The sequence below is a fragment of the Scyliorhinus torazame genome, chromosome 2, assembly GCF_047496885.1.
Source record: "Scyliorhinus torazame isolate Kashiwa2021f chromosome 2, sScyTor2.1, whole genome shotgun sequence".
Lineage (NCBI taxonomy): Eukaryota > Metazoa > Chordata > Chondrichthyes > Carcharhiniformes > Scyliorhinidae > Scyliorhinus > Scyliorhinus torazame.
In genome coordinates, this window is record NC_092708.1 from 31,007,322 (window position 1) to 31,024,850 (window position 17,529).

A 17,529-nucleotide genomic window follows, 5' to 3' on the forward strand; every position below is an offset into this window, starting at 1 on the left:
TATAATCTGCATTTTCATAGATTCATAGAATTTACAGTGCAGAAGGAGGCCATTCGGCCCATCGAGTCTGCACCGGCTCTTGGAAAGAGCAACCTACCCAAGGTCAACACCTCCACCCTATCCCCATAACCCAGCAACCCCACCCAACACTATGGGCAATTTTGGACACTAAGGGCAATTTTAGCATGGTCAATCCACCTAACCTGCACATCTTTGGACTGTGGGAGGAAACCGGAGCACCCGGAGGAAACCCACGCACACACGGGGAGGATGTGCAGACTCCGCACAGACAGTGACCCAAGCCGGAATCGAACCTGGGACCCTGGAGCTGTGAAGCAATTGTGCTATCCAGAATGCTGCCGTGCTGCCCACTTGTTAACTTTTAAATATTGCTGTAAAGGGAGACATGTTGCTGAAGCTTTTCATCTTGTACTCATCAGGACAAATGCAAGAATGCCAAATTTCAAGCGATCACACAGTTTATGCTCCAGGATAAAAAGGTGCTTGACAATCAACTAGCACCTTTTTCTTTATGGTATGTTTGCAGAGTGCTGAATTTGGGTGCATTTGAGTGCAATAGTGAGAGTTTGGTGGCTGAGGGATATTAAGGGTTCATTTTTATCTAATATCTAGGGCGCGATTCTCCACTCCCACGCCGAAGTGGCCGCGCCGTCGTGAACGCCGTCGAGGTTCACGACGGCGCGGAACGGCCCCGGTCCCGACCGATTCAGGCCCTGACAATGGGCCAGTATCGGGGCCGCGTCATCTACCCACGCCAGGCCTTGTCGCCCGCGTATAAGCGGCGCCGCATAGATGACGCGGCCGGCGCCGCATAACGGAGTTCATCCGCGCATGCGTGGTTGCCGTCCTGTCCAAATCCGCCCCGCAAGAAGATGGGGGACGGATCTTGCAGGGCCGCGGAAGGAAGGAATAGTGATAGGAGACTCAATAGTTAGGGGAACGGATAGGAGATTCTGTGGTCGCGAAGGAGACTCCCGGAAGGTATGTTGCCTCCCGGGTGCCAGGGTCAGGGATGTCTCGGATAGAGTATGCAGGATTCTTAAGGGGAGGGTGAGCAACCAGAAGTCGTGGTGCACATAGGCACCAACGACATAGGTAAGAAAAGGGATGGGGATATAAAAAGTGATTTTAGGGAGTTAGGTTGGAAGCTAAAGAGCAGGACAAGCAGAGTAGTGAGCTCAGGATTGCTACCGGTGCCACGTGCAAGTGAGGCAAGGAACAGAGAGCGAGTGCAGCTGAACACGTGGCTACAGGGCTGGTGCAGGAGGGAAGGCTTCAGATATGTGGATCATTGGGATATCTTCTGGGGAAGGTGGGACCTGTACATGAAGGACGGATTGCACCTAAACTGGAGGGGGACCATTATCCTGGGTGGGAAGTTTGCTAGAGCTTTTCGGGAGGGTTTAATTTAGCTTGGCAGGGGGCTGGGAACCAGAGCTATGGATCAGAGGATACGGTAGCTGTTGAACAGGCAGAAATAGTATGCAGCGAGTCTGTGAGGGAGGATAGACAGTTGATAGGGAAAAGTTGAACTCAGTGGAATGGGTTAAAGTTTGTCTGTTTCAATGCAAGGAGTGTCAGGAATATGAAAGGTGAACTACGATATTCTGGCCATTAGGAAGACATGGATTTCACAGGGGCAGGAATGGTTGTTAGATGTTCCGGGCTTTAGATGTTTTCAGAAGAATAGGGAGGGAGGTAAAAGAGGAGGGGGCGTGGCACTGTGAATTAGGGAGTGCATCATAGCTGCAGAAAAGGAGGTAGTCAAGGAGGGATTGTCTACTGAGTCAGTATGGGTGGAAGTCAGAAACAAGAAAGAAGCAGTCACTTTATTGGGAGTTTTCCATATACTCCCCAATATCGGCCGAGAGATGGAGGAACAGTTGGGCGGCAGATCTTGGAAAGGTGCAGTAGTAACAAAGTTGTTGTCATGGGTGACTCCAACTTCCCTAATATTGACTGGAACCTCCTTACTGCAAATAGTTGGATGGAGCAGATTTTGTCCGGTGTGTCCAGGAAGGATTCCTGACTCAATATGTAGATAGACCGACTTGGGGGGAGGCCATATTTGATTTGATGCTTGGCAACGAACCAGGCCAGGTGTCGGATGTCTCGATGGGAGAGCATTTCGGTGACCACAAAATGCCCCTCCTTGACCACAACTCCTTGACCTTTACCAAAGTCATGGAGTGGGATAGGAACAGAGAGGTATGGGAAGGTATTTAATTGGGGGAGGGGAAATTATACGGCTATTAGACAAGAGCTGAGAAACATAAAGTGGGAACAGTTATTATTGGGGAAATGCACATCAGTAATGTGGGGGTTGTTTAAGGAGCACTTGCTGCGAGTGCTAGATAGTTTTGTCCCACTAAGACGAGGAAGGAATGGTAAGGTGAAGGAGCCTTGGATGACAAGAGAAGTGGAACTTCTAGTCAAGAGGAAGAAGGAAGCTTACGTAAGGTTGAGGAAGCAAGGATCTGGCACAGCTCTAGAGGGTTACAGGGTAGCCAGGAAGGAACTCAAAAATGGACTTAGGAGAGCTAGAAGGGGGCATGAAAAAGCCATGGCGGGAAGGATTAGGGAAAACTCCAAGGTATTCTATAATTATGTGAGAAATAAGAGGATGATCAGAGTGAGAGTAGGGCCGATCAGGGATGGTGGAGGGAACTTGTGCCTAGAGTCTAAGGAGATAGTGGAGGTCCTAAATTAATATTTTGCTTCAGTATTCACTAGAGAGAGGGACCATGTTGCTCGTGGGAACAGTGTGAACCAGGTAAATAGACTCAAACAGGTCAATATTAAGAAGGAGGATGTGCGGGAAATTTTGAAAAGCATCAGGATAGATAAGTCCCCTGGTCCTGATGGGATATACCCAAGGTTACTACGGGAAGCAAGGGAGGAGATTGCTGCGCCGTTGGCGATGATCTTTTCAACCTCACTCTCCACTGGATGATTGGAGGGAGGCGAATGTTGTTCCCCTGTTCAGGAAAGGGAATAGGGAAATCCCTTGGAATTACAGACCTGTCAGTTTTACGGCTGTGGTGAGCAAAATGTTGGAAAGGAATCTGAGAGATAGGATTTATGATTATTTAGAAAAACATAGTTTGATTAAAGATAGTCAGCATGACTTTGTGAGGGGCAGGTCATGCCTCACAAGACTCATTGAATTCTTTGGGGATGTGACGAGACACATTGATGAAGGTCGGGCAGTGGATGTGGTGTATATGGATTTCAGGAAGGCATTTGATAAGGTTGCCCATGGTAGGCTCATTCAGAAAGTCAAGGGGCATGAGATACAGGGAAATTTGGCTGTCTGGATACAGAATTGTCTGGCGGAAAGAAGACAGTGAGTGGTAGTGGATGGAAAGTATTCCGCCTGGAGGTCAGTGACCAGTGGTGTCCCGCAGGGATCTGTTCTGGGACCTCTGCTCTTTGTGGTTATTATAAATGATTTGGATGAGGAAATGGAAGGGTGGGTCTGCCGATTACACAAAGGTTGGTGGAGTTGTAGATAGTGTTGAGGGCTGTTGCAGGTTACAACATGACATTGACAGGATGCAGAGCGGGGCTGAGAAGCGGCAGATGGAGTTCAACTGAGATAAATGTGAAGTGATTCATTTTGGAAGGTCGAATTTGAATGCTGAATACAGGGTTAAAGGCAGGATTCTTGGAAGTGTGGAGGAACAGAGGGATCCTGGGGTCCACGTGCATCAATCCCTCAAAGTTGCCACCCAGGTTGATAGGGTTGTTAAGAAGGTGTATGGTGTGTTGGCTTTCATTAACAGGGGGATTGAGTTTAAGAGCCGCGAGGTTTTGCTACAGCTTTATAAAACCCTGGTTAAACCACACTTGGAATATTGGGCAGGATTCTCCGACCCCCCGCCGGGTCGGAGAATCGCGGGGGGCAGCGTGAATCCCGCCCCGCCGCTCCGACGCTGGCTGCCGAGTTCTCCGGGGGCGGTTTTCGGGTGGGGGCGGGGATCACTCCGCGCCGGTCGGGAGCCGTTGGCAGTGCTCCCCCCCCCCCCCCCCGGCAATTCTCGGGCCCCGATGGGCCATGCGGCTGCCCGTTTTCAGCCTGTCCCACCGGCGTGAAACGGACATGGCCCATCCCGGTGGGCCCTGGCTTGTCGACCATCTAGCGGGGTCCTCGGGGGGGGCGAGGGGGGATCCAGTCCTGATGGGGAACCCCACTGTGGCTTGACCCGCGACCGGGGCCCACCGATCTGCGGGCGGGCCTGTGCCGTGGGGGCTTGTGCAGAAAACACGCCGGCGGTTCTGTGCATGCACCAACTCGTGCTGGCCCATGGCGGCTCTTCGGCACCGGTTGGCAAGGTGCCAACCCCCCCTGCCGCCGGCCTAGCCCTCGGAAGTGCGGAGGATTCCGCAACTTCTGCGTGGCCCGACGCCGGAGTGGTTCGCGCCGCTCTTGGAGCCGGCATCAGGCCATCGCGCCAAGTGTGGGTGAATCCCGCCCAGTGTGTCCAATTCTGGTTGCCTCATTATAGGAAGGATGTGGATGCTTTGGAGAGGGTACAGAGGAGATTTACCAGGATGCTGCCTGGACTGGAGGGCATGTCTGATGAAGAAAGTTGAGGGAGCTAGGGTTTTTCTCACTGGAGCGAAGAAGGCAGAGAGATGACTTGATAGAGGTGTACAAGGTGATGAGAGGCATGGATAGAGTGGATAGCCAGAGACTTTTCCCCAGGGTGGAAATGGTTGTCACGAGGGGACATAATTTTAAGGTGATTGGAGGAAGGTATAGGGGAGATGTCAGAGGTAGGTTCTTTACACAGAGAGTGGTGGGTGTGTGGAATGCACTGCCAGCGGAGGTGGTGGAGTCAGAGTCATTAGGGACATTTAAGCGACTCTTGGACAGGCACATGGACAGCAGTAAATTGAAGGGGTGTAGGTTAGGTTGATCTTAGATTCAGATAAATGGTCGGCACAACATCGTGGGCCGAAGGGCCTGTACTGTGCTGTACTGTTCTATATTGTGATTGTTTGAAATTTGGTGGATGTGATTCTTCAGAACGGCGACTAAGTGCTGCCACCTGTGGGCCAAGCTGAGTGATTACCGTTGGCGCTAGCAGCAACCCCGACGTCCCGTGCTATGGTACTCGGAAATAGTTTTTCATAGAATCTGCTTTTCTACACCGTAGTGCGCGCTGCAACTGAAAGAGGCGGGACCTAATCTCTGACATGTCGCGCACCGCTGGGATTGAAGCGCCATTTTTAAAGGGCTTGCCTCCGATCTCAGTTAGCTGCTGCAGACCCCACCCCCTCATTCCCTCCCATTCTAATTGCTGGCAAGGCACACCCTCCTCAGAACCATATTTCAGCACACCCAGGCCCCCCATTCAATTCTCGCTCATCTCCCCCAACCACACCCCTTGTACATCCTTCAGCCCCCCTTTAGCCCTTGGGAGTGCCAACCTAGAACCTTACGGTTTGAAGGGTGGCAAGGTGGTAAGTACCCTCCCAACAATTGCTGCCAGGGTGCCAAGTGGGGTTCTTCATGAAAGATAGGGTTCAGTGAGGCATGTGTGGCATGTGTAGGGCTGGAGGGGCTCAGGTCGGGGAGGCTTCCCGATAAAACTAAAATTTTTACACACTGACTGACTCCTTAATGGATTTAAAAGCTGCAGAGGGGGAGAGCAGGCCAAATGAGCCACATTCCAGGGAAGGCCCCCAACCTGAGCCCCTCCAGCCCAGCACAAGCCCACCTGACCCTCACGTCCCATGAAGTAGCTCCCATCAGCACCCTGCCGGCAAATGTTAGGAGAGCACATACCCCCTTGCCATCTCTTGGATGGTAAGCCGCCAGGACCACCTTCCTCAGGACTTGCACCAATTTACACCAGCGGTACTCTCGGTTAGGGGTGCTGGAGCATTCCATCTGGACAGCAGCGAATGACGCATCCAGCCCTTCAATGAGATGTAAAATAGCTCTGATATAAAAGTTAATAATCCTTTGGGCGAAGACATTTCTCCTCATCGCAGCTCTAAATGGCTGACCCCTTACCTGAGACTGTGGCCCCGTGTTCTGGATTCCCCAGGCAGTGCAAACATTTTTTCAGCACATAGCCTGTCAAGGCCGTTAAGAATGTTCTATGTTTCAATGAGGTCATCTCTCACTCTTCTAAACACCAATGGAATACAGGCCTCACCTACTCAATGACCCAGATGTTCCCTGAGTTGGGTTGAACTGACCTGTTAAAATGGCGGATGTTCTTGATTCCCGGGTTCTCAATCCCATGACCGAACTGCATGATTTTTGGGAGTTCCTTTGAAGGATGGGGCTGCTTCCTGTCAGAGCCGCACATCCGGCATTCCCGACCTGTCTGGCTCCAATGCGGAGGTAGGCATCACCTACTCCTCTGCAATTTGCATGGAACCGAGCCAGATCTCGGAAGAGTCGCAAACCATAGACTGCACCAGGGAACCTTTTACAAGGTGAGATCAAAAAGCTCCACTCTTGCTCTATATTCCAGGCTCTGCCCTTCTACCCACCACCTCTCAAGCCTCTATGCTAAGCTCTACCCTTCTACCCACCCTCTATGTCTCCTCATGCCTCCAGAAGACAATTTCACAATGTTTGTTGGCAAAAGTAAATGGTTAGAAGTATTTGTAGTTTGTGGTTTATGAAACTTCAAAGGGCTTGGGTTATTGATACTTCTATTACATTGTATTACTTTAGGGAAATTATGTCCTTCCTTAGGTCAACCAGACCTAAATTGTGCACATTACTCCAGGCCTGTCCTCGTCAATACCCTGTACAATTGTCATAAGACTTCTTTACTTTTGTACTCCAATCCCTTTGTAACAGCCCATTTGTCTTCCTAATTGCTTGCTGTATCTGCATGTTAATTTTCTGTGATTCACACATCAGGCCACCCAGGTCCTGTAAGGCAAATTGTTTTCAGTGTCTCACCATTCAAAATATATTCTTTTAAAAAATTCTTTCCACCAAAATGAGGGGCAGCATGGTAGCACAGTGGTTAGCTCCAGGGCCCCAGGTTCAATTCCCGGCTTGCATCACTGTCTGTGTGGAGTCTGCATGTTCTCCCTGTGTCTGCGTGGATTTCCTCCGGATGCTCCGGTTTCCTCCCACAGACCAAAGATGTGCAGGTTAGGTTGATTGGCAATGCTAAATTGCCCTTAGTGTCCAAATAAGATTGGATGGGGTAACGGGGATAGGCTTAAGTAGGGTCCTCTTTCCAAGGGCCGGTGTGGACTCGATGGGCCCAATAGCCTACTTCTGCACTGTTTATTCTATGATTCTATGAAAATGGATAACTTCACATTTTACCATATTATGTTCCAGCTGTTAGGTTCTTCCCCACTCACCCAGCCTATTTATTTCCCTCTGCAGCCTCTTTGTTCCCTCTTCACTGCACACTTTCCCACTTTACTTTGTATAAATAGCAAAGTTGGATACTTTACGCTCAGTCCCCGCAGAGAGGGTGGGATCCACCAGTCACATTGCGCCCAAAAAGCAGCACGGTGCAGCATGGCACAAGGGGACCGGTAGATGCCAGAAGATCCCACTTCTGAGATCTACCCTGCTCGCCATGCCTCACGCAATCTAATGCAATCCCGCTTATGCTGGGCAGGATCACATTCTGGCAAATTTGCATATTGATAATAATAATAATCATTATTATTGTCGCAAGTAGACTTACATTAACGCTGCAATGAAGGTACTGTGAAAATCACCTAGTCGCCACACTCCGGCACCTGTTCGGATACATAGAGGGAGAATTCAAAATGTCCAATTCACCTAATGGCACGTCTTTCAGGACTTGTGGGAGGTAACCGGAGCACTCAGTGGAACCCCACGCAGACACGGGGAGAACGTGTAGACTCCACACAGACAGTAACCCGAGGTGGGAATAGAATTCGGATCTCTGGTGCTGTGAACCAGCAGTGCTAACCACTGTGCTACTGTGCCGCCCAGAGGGGATTGGAGTACAAAAATGAGATAGCTAGTCTCACTCTAATATGCATTTCCGAGATCGAACCAAGGGGTGGGATCTAGCTCCCTTGCCTTGGAGACCTTAGACGAGCGCTGCTCAGCAATGGTCTTCACAAATGGGGACCAGATAGGATGGCACTTGCTGGGATCTTGCAGGCGAGTGGAGATTCCCAGGTGAATGCCCCTTGGGCAGAGTGGTACCCTGGCACTGCTGGTGTCATCTGGGCACCCTGGCACTGCCAGCCTGCCATTTTGGCAGTGCCAGTTTGGCACCCTGGCAGTGCTGCCTGGATGTCAGTCTGGTGCTCTCAAGGTGCCTGGTTATCACACATAACCTGTGACTATCCCTCTCTCCAGTTGCTCCATTTAGACCTGTAAAGACTTAATTACCTGCAAAGACTCGCATTCAAAGTGTCGCCTTGCATCGATGTTTCTGGAACCTACCTCTTCATTTACCTGAGGAAGGAGCTGTGCTCCGAAAGCTTAGTGATTCGAAACAAACCTGTTTGACTTTAACCTGGTGTTGTAATACTTCTTACCGTGCTCACCCCAGTCCAGCGCCGGCATCTCCACATCTTTGAGAACTGTTCTGGAATCTAAAGAACTCTGGGAGATCCCAAACCAATATCACATCTCTCTTGGCATTTACATTTTTAAAACTCTGCAATGTAGACAGTCAGGTCCAGGGGATTTATCGCCTTTCATTTCTTCAGTACTATTATTTTACTCATACTGACTTTGAAGAGATTTGTCTGCCAAACTAGCAACACTTTTTAGCCATTTAGAACCTCCAAAATTATTGACCTTCATGATGTTAGAAGAGTTTAGGAAGCTCTGTACTTGCTCTGCATTTTGACTGGTCAGTTTTTGCAGGGACATCTGTGAAGCACCTTGCTAATTTTTCGCAGTGTTTGGAAAGTTTGAGTGTCCATCTCTTCATGATTCTGAGTGTTATGTATCAGAGTAACACCAGGGCAGCATGGTGGCACAGTGGTTAGCACTGCAGTCTCACGGCGCCGAGGTCCCAGGTTCGATCCCGGCTCTGGGTCACTGTCCGTGTGGAGTTTGCACATTCTCCCCGTGTTTGCGCGGGTTTCGCCCTAACAACACAAAGATGTGCAGGCTAGGTGGATTGAACATGCTAAATTGCCCCTTACATTGGAAAAAAATGAATTGGGCACTCTAAATTATTTTTTAAAAAATTTTAAAATCAGAGTAACACCACTGGCTGGTCTAATGTCACGTGTAGTGCGATGGCGCCATCGGAGTGCTTCACGGGCTTTTGTGCAACATAGCAACATAGAAAATAGGAGCAGGAGGATGCCATTCAGCCCTTCGAGACTGCTCCGCCATCCATTATGACTGATAGCATAATCCCGCTTTCCTCTCATATCCTTTGACCCCTTTCACCCGAAGTGCTATACCTAACTGCTTCTTGAAACTCTGTTCGGAGACTCTTGTACCCTGTTTGAACAGCATCTTGTGAAATAAACCCCTTGCACGATGTTATGCGAGCTTGACATGTGACACCTCTGATTCTTTCTCATTGCGGCTGCAACAAACAACATGAAAAATGAATGAAATGAAAATCGCTTATTGTCACAAGTAGGCTTCAAATGAAGTTACTGTGAAAAGCCCCTCGTCGCCACATTGCAGCACCTGTTCGGTGTTCGGTGCGGCTTGTATGGGAATTGAACTGTGCTACTGGCCTCCCTGGGTCTGCTTTAAAAGCAGCGATTTAGCCCTGTGCTCAACGAGCCCCATAACACTGAGGGTCAGTAAACCTTCTGTTTGAAAGCTTGATCGGTAATCAAAATTCTCTTGGATACAATCATGTGAATTTGCACAGAAGGTAGTGGTATTTAACTATTTCATTACCATTTATTGAAGTAAGTATTGTTAACATATATATATTAACATAAGAATATAAGAACAAAAGAACTAGGAGCAGGAGTAGGCCATCTGGCCCCTCGAGCCTGCTCCGCCATTCAATGAGATCATGGCTAATCTTTTGTGGACACAGCTCCACTTTCCGGCCTGAATACCATAACCCTTAATCCCTTTATTCGTCAAAAAACTATCTATTGTTATCTTAAAAACATTCCATCTGCCAGACCGTATCCCATTCACTTAACCTATCCAAATCCCTCTGCAGACTTCCAGTATTCTCTGCATTTTTTGCTTTACCACTCATCTTAGTGTCGTCTGCAAACTTGGACATATTGCACTCGGTCCCCAACTCCAAATCATCTATGTAAATTGTGATCAATTGTGGGCCCAACACTGATCCCTGAGGGACACCACTAGCTACTGATTGCCAACCAGAGAAACACCCATTAATCCCCACTCTTTGCTTTCTATTAATTAACCAATTCTCTATCCATGCAACTACTTTCCCCTAAATGCCATGCATCTTTATCTTATGCAGCAACCTTTTGTGTGGCACCTTGTCAAAGGCTTTCTGGAAATCCAGATATACCACATCCATTGCGGTTATCTACCGCACTGGCAATGTCCTCACAAAATTCCACTAAATTAGTTAGGCACGACGTGCCCTTTATGAATCCATGCTGCATCTGCCCATCTACAAGTTTGCTGACGATACGACCATAGTGGGCCGGATCTCGAATAACAATGAGTCCGAATACAGGAGGGAGATAGAGAACCTAGTGGAGTGGTGTAGCGACAACAATCTCTCCCTCAATACCAGCAAAACTAAAGAGCTGGTAATTGACTTCAGGAAGCAAAGTACTGTACACACCCCTGTCAGCATCAACGGGGCCGAGGTGGAGATGGTTAGCAGTTTCAAATTCCTAGGGGTGCACATCTCCAAAAATCTGTCCTGGTCCACCCACGTCGACGCTACCACCAAGAAAGCACAACAGCGCCTATACTTCCTCAGGAAACTAAGGAAATTCGGCATGTCCACATTGACTCTTACCAACTTTTACAGATGCACCATCGAAAGCATCCTATCGGGCTGCATCACAGCCTGGTATGGCAACTGCTCGGCCCAGGACCGCAAGAAACTTCAGAGAGTCGTGAACACCGCCCAGTCCATCACACGAACCTGCCTCCCATCCATTGACTCCATCTACACCTCCCGCTGCCTGGGGAAAGCGGGCAGTATAATCAAAGATCCCTCCCACCCGGCTTATTCACTCTTCCAACTTCTTCCATCGGGCAGGAGATACAGAAGTCTGAGAACACACACGAACAGACTTAAAAACAGCTTCTTCCCCACTGTCACCAGACTCCTAAATGACACTCTTATGGACTGATTTCATTAACACTACACCCTGTATGCTTCATCCGATGCCAGTGCTTATGTAGTTACATTGTATATGTTGTGTTGCCCTATTATGTATTTTATTTTATTCCCTTTTCTTCTCATGTACTTAATGATCTGTTGAGCTGCTCGCAGAAAAATACTTTTCACTGTACCTCGGTACACGTGACAATAAACAAATCCAATCCAATCCAATCCAATGGGACAATTTCCATCCAGATGCCTTGCTATTTCTTCCTTGATGATAGATTCCAGCATCTTCCCTACTACCGAACGTAAGCTAACTGGCCAATTACCCGCTTTCTGCCTACCTCCTTTTTTAAACAGTGGTGTCACGTTTGCTAATTTCCAATCTGCCGGGACCACCCCAGAGTCTAGTGAATTTTGGTAAATTATCACTAGTGCATTTGCAATTCCCCGAACCATCTCTTTTAGCACTCTGGGATGCATTCCATCAGGGCCAGGAGACTTGTCTACCTTTAGCCCCACTAGCTTGCCCATCATTACCTCCTTAGTGATAACAATCATCTCAAGGTCCTCTCCTGTCATTGCCTCATTTCCATCAGTCACTGGCATGTTATTTGTGTCTTCCACTGTGAAGACCGACCCAAAAAACCTGTTGAGTTCCTCAGCCATTTCCTCATCTCCCATTATTAAATCTCCCTTCTCATCCTCTAAAGGACCAATATTTACCTTAGCCACTCTTTTTTGTTTTATATAAGTGTGTATAGGGTGATTTAACATATATGTATAGGGTGGCACGATGGCACAGTGATTAGCACCGCTGCCTCACATGCCAGGGACCCGGGTTCCGGCCTTGGGTCACTGTCTGTGTAGAGTTTGTATCTTCTCCTCGTGTCTGCGTGGGTTTCCTCCGGGTGCCTCGGTTTCCTCCCACAGTCCAAAGACATGCGTGTTAGGTGGATTGGCCATGATAAATTGTCACTTAGTGTCCAGGGATGTGCAAGTTAGGCTGTGCAGTTACAGGGATAGGGGGGAGTGCGCATGGGTCGAGTGCTCATTCGAAGTGTCAGTACAGAACTGACGGCAGAGTGGCACTGTTGGGATTCTGTGATAATTCTATGATAGCCAAGTGTGGGGACAAAACTATATTGTAGCTTTGTACCTTAAACCCATGGCCTGAGCTGCTTCATTGGAGTCAGCAATGGTTAGGTTAGTTAGCTTGGAAAGTCCAAATTTTAAGATGATCTTTTCTACACAAGATTCAGCATTAGAATCATCAAAGAAACAAGCACTGCTCTAAATTTGGGAAGAGAATTGTTTTCCATTCAATGGAATTGCCGTTGCCTGCCTCTCTGGTCGCATTGTAAATCCCTCACCTTGATTCCTCTCCCTTCAGTTTGCCCAAACTTCAGAGGTTACGGGCCTGATTTTAACTCAGACTAAGTGGACGGGAAATGAGTGATTTAACTAGGTATTGGGCAGTTGTGGATGATTTAGTGTTTACCACTCGGGTGCTGTGACCTGCTCTCTCTCTCTCTGTCTTCCCAGGGGAACGTGACATTTTCCTGCACAGAACCACGCATCGTTCCGGTCACGTTCATGACTTCCAGTAGTTATTTGCTGCTGCCCGGAACAAATCAAATGGATGAATTATCTGTCAGCTTTCAATTCCGCACTTGGAACAGGGATGGCCTGCTGCTGTACAGTGAACTTCACAAAGCGTCTGGGGCTCTGCACATTCACCTCAGCGATGGTAAACTGAAAGTAACTGTTCATAAATCATCAAGGAGCCAGGCTTACATCACTGCAGGTAATTACAACAGTTCATTTTGCTGTCTGTGGTGACAGCGAATGATCTACGGAAATGGAGGGGCTCGCTTGTATCTATTTCCCATTACTTTAAGACTGCAGTCCGGAAACACCACAAGTATTCAGTGCATGTATTTTTCTAAGGATGGCGAAACCCCCTGTCTGGAGGGGCGGGGGGGGGGGGGGGGCGGCGGGGGGATGTTAATGAATGAATGACTGCTCCCTATCTGGAAATTTGTTCAATCAATAAGATCATATATTTTGATGCCCTTCAAAACTGAAAAGACTTCTAATCTGTGCGGCTTTTCAGTTTAAATTTCCGCAAAAAACGAACACACGAGGTCAATTCATCGTTAATCATTGCAATGACACTTGGCTCAGCTTCTTTTTAATTTATTCATGAATTGTCCTGAATTGAATGTTGTGAGCACAGAGTACATGATTTTGATTAATTTGTGGAGAATGTGTGTTGAATGGCCTCAGTTTCCTGTGATAAATCTACTGTGTACAGGGCACCATACTGTCTCTGCTTGGGAAAGAGGCCTGCCTACTGGGCTGTTGTTTTCCTCAATGTGAACTTGGGCAGTTGTTGTGAGTGGGTAATTTGACTGCAAGTGTGACAAAGACGAGACCAATATTGTAATTTAAGAAAGAAAAATCATCCATGGGATCTGGGCATCAGTGGCAACACCAACATTGGCTGCCCATCCCGAATTTCACTTGAGACGCTGGTGGTAAGCTACTTTTCTGAACACAACTGAGTGGCTTTCTTGGCCTTTAAAGTGGGCAATTCAGAGTCAACCACATTTCTATGCATTTGGGGTCGCACATGGGCTGAATCATGCATTGACCTTGGATGGGAGGAAAACTTAGATAATCCCTTTCATACAGAAACATAGAGAAAGCTGTCATCAATGACATGGAGCTTCCATGCAATGAGATTCTGTGCCAAAACATCAGGATCGGTACTGATCTCGAGGCCCATATATTGGTGTTTCTGATATCTGATAGGTGGCACAGTAGCACAGTGGTTAGCACTGTTGCTTCACAGCACCAGGGACCCGGGTTCGATTCCCGGCTTGGGTCACTGTCTGTGCAGAGTCTGCATGTTCTCCCCGTGTCTGCGTGGGTTTCCTCCGGGTGCTCCGGTTTCTTCCCACAAGTCCCGAAAGATGTGCTTGTTCGGTGAATTGGACATTCTGAATTCTCCCTCAGTGTACCCGAACAGGCACTGTAGTGTGGCGACTAGGGGATTTTCACAGTAACTTCATTGCAGTGTTAATGTAAGCCTACTTGTGACAATAGAGATTATTATTACAATGTAAAAGGGTCAGGCCATAAAATCCACTCCATGTCAATAAGGACAAAGTGACTCCACTATGTTTGTTTCAAACTGTCAGTGCTATTTTAGCAATAAATGATTTAGATTCAAAGGGGATGAAATTACATTTCAATGGTCGTACTGAAGTACCTTGGCCGCCCATTTGACAGAACTTCAATGGTAAAGGAAATATGACATGGTGCAAAATAGGCTGAGAGCTCCTTTGTTTGTGACTGGTGAAGGTCCTATGAAATCACAGACTACAAAATTGCAGGGAATAGATGATGGCTCTCCTAGTGTCCCACCTCTTATAAATTAGAATCATAGAAGTTTACAGCATGGAAACAGGCCCTTCGGCCCAACCAGTCCATGCCGTCCAGTTTTTACCATTAAGCTAGTCCCAGTTGCCCGCACTTGGCCCATAACCCTCTATACCCATCTTACCCATGTAACTATCTAAATGCTTTTTAAAAGACACAATTGTACCCGCCTCTACTACTACCTCTGGCAGCCCATTCCAGACACTCACTACCCTCTGAGTGAAGAAATTGCCCCTCTGGGCCCTTCTGAATCTCTCCCCTCTCACCTTAAACCTATGCCCTCTAGTTTTAGACTCCCCTACCTTTGGGAAAAGATGTTGACTATCTACCTTATCTATGCCCCTCATTATTTTATAGACCTCTATAAGATCACCCCTAAGCCTCCTACGCTCCAGGGAAAAAAGTCCCAGTCTATCCAGCCTCTCCTTATAACTCAAACCATCAAGTCCCGGCAACATCCTAGTAAATCTTTTCTGCACTCTTTCTAGTTTAATAATATCCTTTCTATAATAGGGTGACCAGAACTGCACACAGTATTCCAAGTGTGGCTGTACAAATGTCTTGTACAACTTCAACAAGACGTCCCAACTCCTGTATTCAATGTTCTGATCAATGAAACCAAGCATGCCGAATGCCTTCTTCACCACCCTGTCCACCTGCGACTCCACCTTCAAGGAGCTATGAACCTGTACTCCTAGATCTCTTTGTTCTATAACTCTCCCCAACGCCATACCATTAACTGAGTAGGTCCTGGCCTGATTCGATCTGCCAAAATGCATCACCTCACATTTATCTAAATTAAACTCCATCTGCCATTCTAAATCTGCCAAATTGTGGAAGATATTCTACTGGAGAGGTGAATCTTTCACACCTCCCCACCTCACATCTTGGAGATGGGCAAAAAAGTGAAGTTCAGTCTGCCTCCACATGGAATCAAAAGGGAATGCTTGCCAACTCAGAACTGGCATGAGTTTCATTGAGATTCCAGGGAAGATTTCAGAAATGTATTAAATCATTGGCCCATGAATGAATCAAACACCTTTGAAATATCAGTGCATTCCTCACGTTGGACAAAAAAAAACCAAATTAAACACTGTTTGTCTTCAAGGGAGTTGGGGGGGGGGGTGGGGGGGAGAGAGAGAGAGTGAGCGTTTGCTGTTAGTCAGGCTACGTGCCACTTCAGTAGTTCACGATAGAATTATCTAAAAATTCCTTCCCGGGCATGGGCAGCTATCATAGCCAGATAATTCACCCCATTCCTGGGAGGTGGGCCAGAAACAGCAGTCTTCCTTTTGGATGGATGTGGATCTGGAGTCACATGTTAGGCCAGACCAGGCAAGGACGGCAGATTTCCTTCCCTAAAGGACATTAGTGAAGCAGATGGGTTTTTCCGAGAATTGACGATCGTGTCAATGTCATCATTAGACTATTAATTCCAGTTCAAATTTCACCATCTGCCATGGTGGGTTTGGAAAATGGGTCCCCAGAGCATTACCCTGGCCCAGTTTAGCTTAGTTGGCTGGACAGCTGCTTCATGTTGCAGAGCAAGGCCAGTAACATGGGTTCAATTCCTGTACCAGCCTAAATTATTCATGAATTCACCGCCTTCTCGACCTTACCCCTGGCCTGAGGTGTGATGACCCTCAGGGGCAACCTCTTTTCCCCTCAAAGGGTAAAGCTGCCCTTTGTATCATCTGGGACTATGGTGGCTAGTTACTTACCCTGGGCTTCTGGGTTACCACCCTCCTCTCTGGGGCACACGGAATTTTAAAATTTAATTTTATTCCTTTCTTAACGTTACAGAGCCAATGCGCAGAGTGGGCAGCGCAAACCCTTAATCCGTCTTCTTACTGGGTCCGGAAAGCAATTCAATTCTAGTCAAATCCAATTCACGGTCCCCACAAGAGAGACACGCTGCATCAAAGCTGACAAGAAAAGGCATTGCACCTGATCCTGGCCCTGATTTGACACTTGATCTTAGCCATTTTAGCTGCAAAGAGTTTTACAGTGCAGAAGGTTGCCTGTTCTTGTAGTATCTTTGGGATTGTCCCCTCCTTGTGATCCGTCACCTCCTCTCGAGTAGGTGTCTCGGGCCTTTCCCTAAGATGTCACTAGCAATGCAGCGTTCTCAGTGTTCAAGTGACCGTCTCATCACTTTCTCAAGTCCTGCCATGCGGCTCGAGCTCTGGCTTTCTAACTCTGGTCTGGAGGTGCCGGCGTTGGACTGGGGTGAGGACAGTAAGAAGTCTTACAATACCAGGTTAAAGTCCAACAGGTTTGTTTCGAATCACTAGATTTCGGAGCGCTGCTCCTTCCTCAGGTGAATGAAGAGGTGAGTTCCAGAAACATATATATGTATAAGCAAAGTCAAAGATGCAATACGATACTTTGAATGTGAGTCTTTGCAGGTAATTAAGTCTACAGGTCCAGACAGAGCAACTGGAGAGAGGGATAATCATAGGTAAAAGAGGTGTGAATTATCTCAAGCCAGGGCAGTTGGTAGGATTTTGAAGGCCCAGGCCAGATGGTGAGAGGTGAATGTAATGCAACATGAATCCAAGGTCCCGGTTGAGGCCCTACTCATGTGTGCGGAACTTGGCTGTAAGTTTCTGTTAGGCAATTCTGCGTTGTTGCGCGTCCTGAAGTCTGCTTGGAGAACGCTTACCCGGAGATCAGAGGCTGAATGCCCTTGACTGCTGAAGTGTTCCCCGAGGGGAACATTCCTGCCTGCCGATTGATGCGCGATGAACGGACTTTGTCTATATCTATGTTTCTGGAACCCACCTCTTCATTCACCTGAGGAAGGAGCAGTGCTCCGAAAGCTATT

The 17,529-nt window shown here is 47.8% G+C and overlaps 1 protein-coding gene across 2 annotated transcripts in view; it reads left to right on the plus strand.

The window, feature by feature from the left end:
• LOC140387024 (contactin-associated protein-like 5) overlaps window positions 1–17,529 on the plus strand; it is a 1,394,308-nt gene that overhangs the window by 723,750 nt on the left and 653,029 nt on the right. For both annotated transcript variants that reach the window (XM_072470006.1, XM_072470014.1), the window contains exon 8: window positions 12,801–13,062. In XM_072470006.1, coding sequence (XP_072326107.1) covers window positions 12,801–13,062 — 262 coding nt within the window. The remainder of the gene's footprint in view (window positions 1–12,800; window positions 13,063–17,529) is intronic.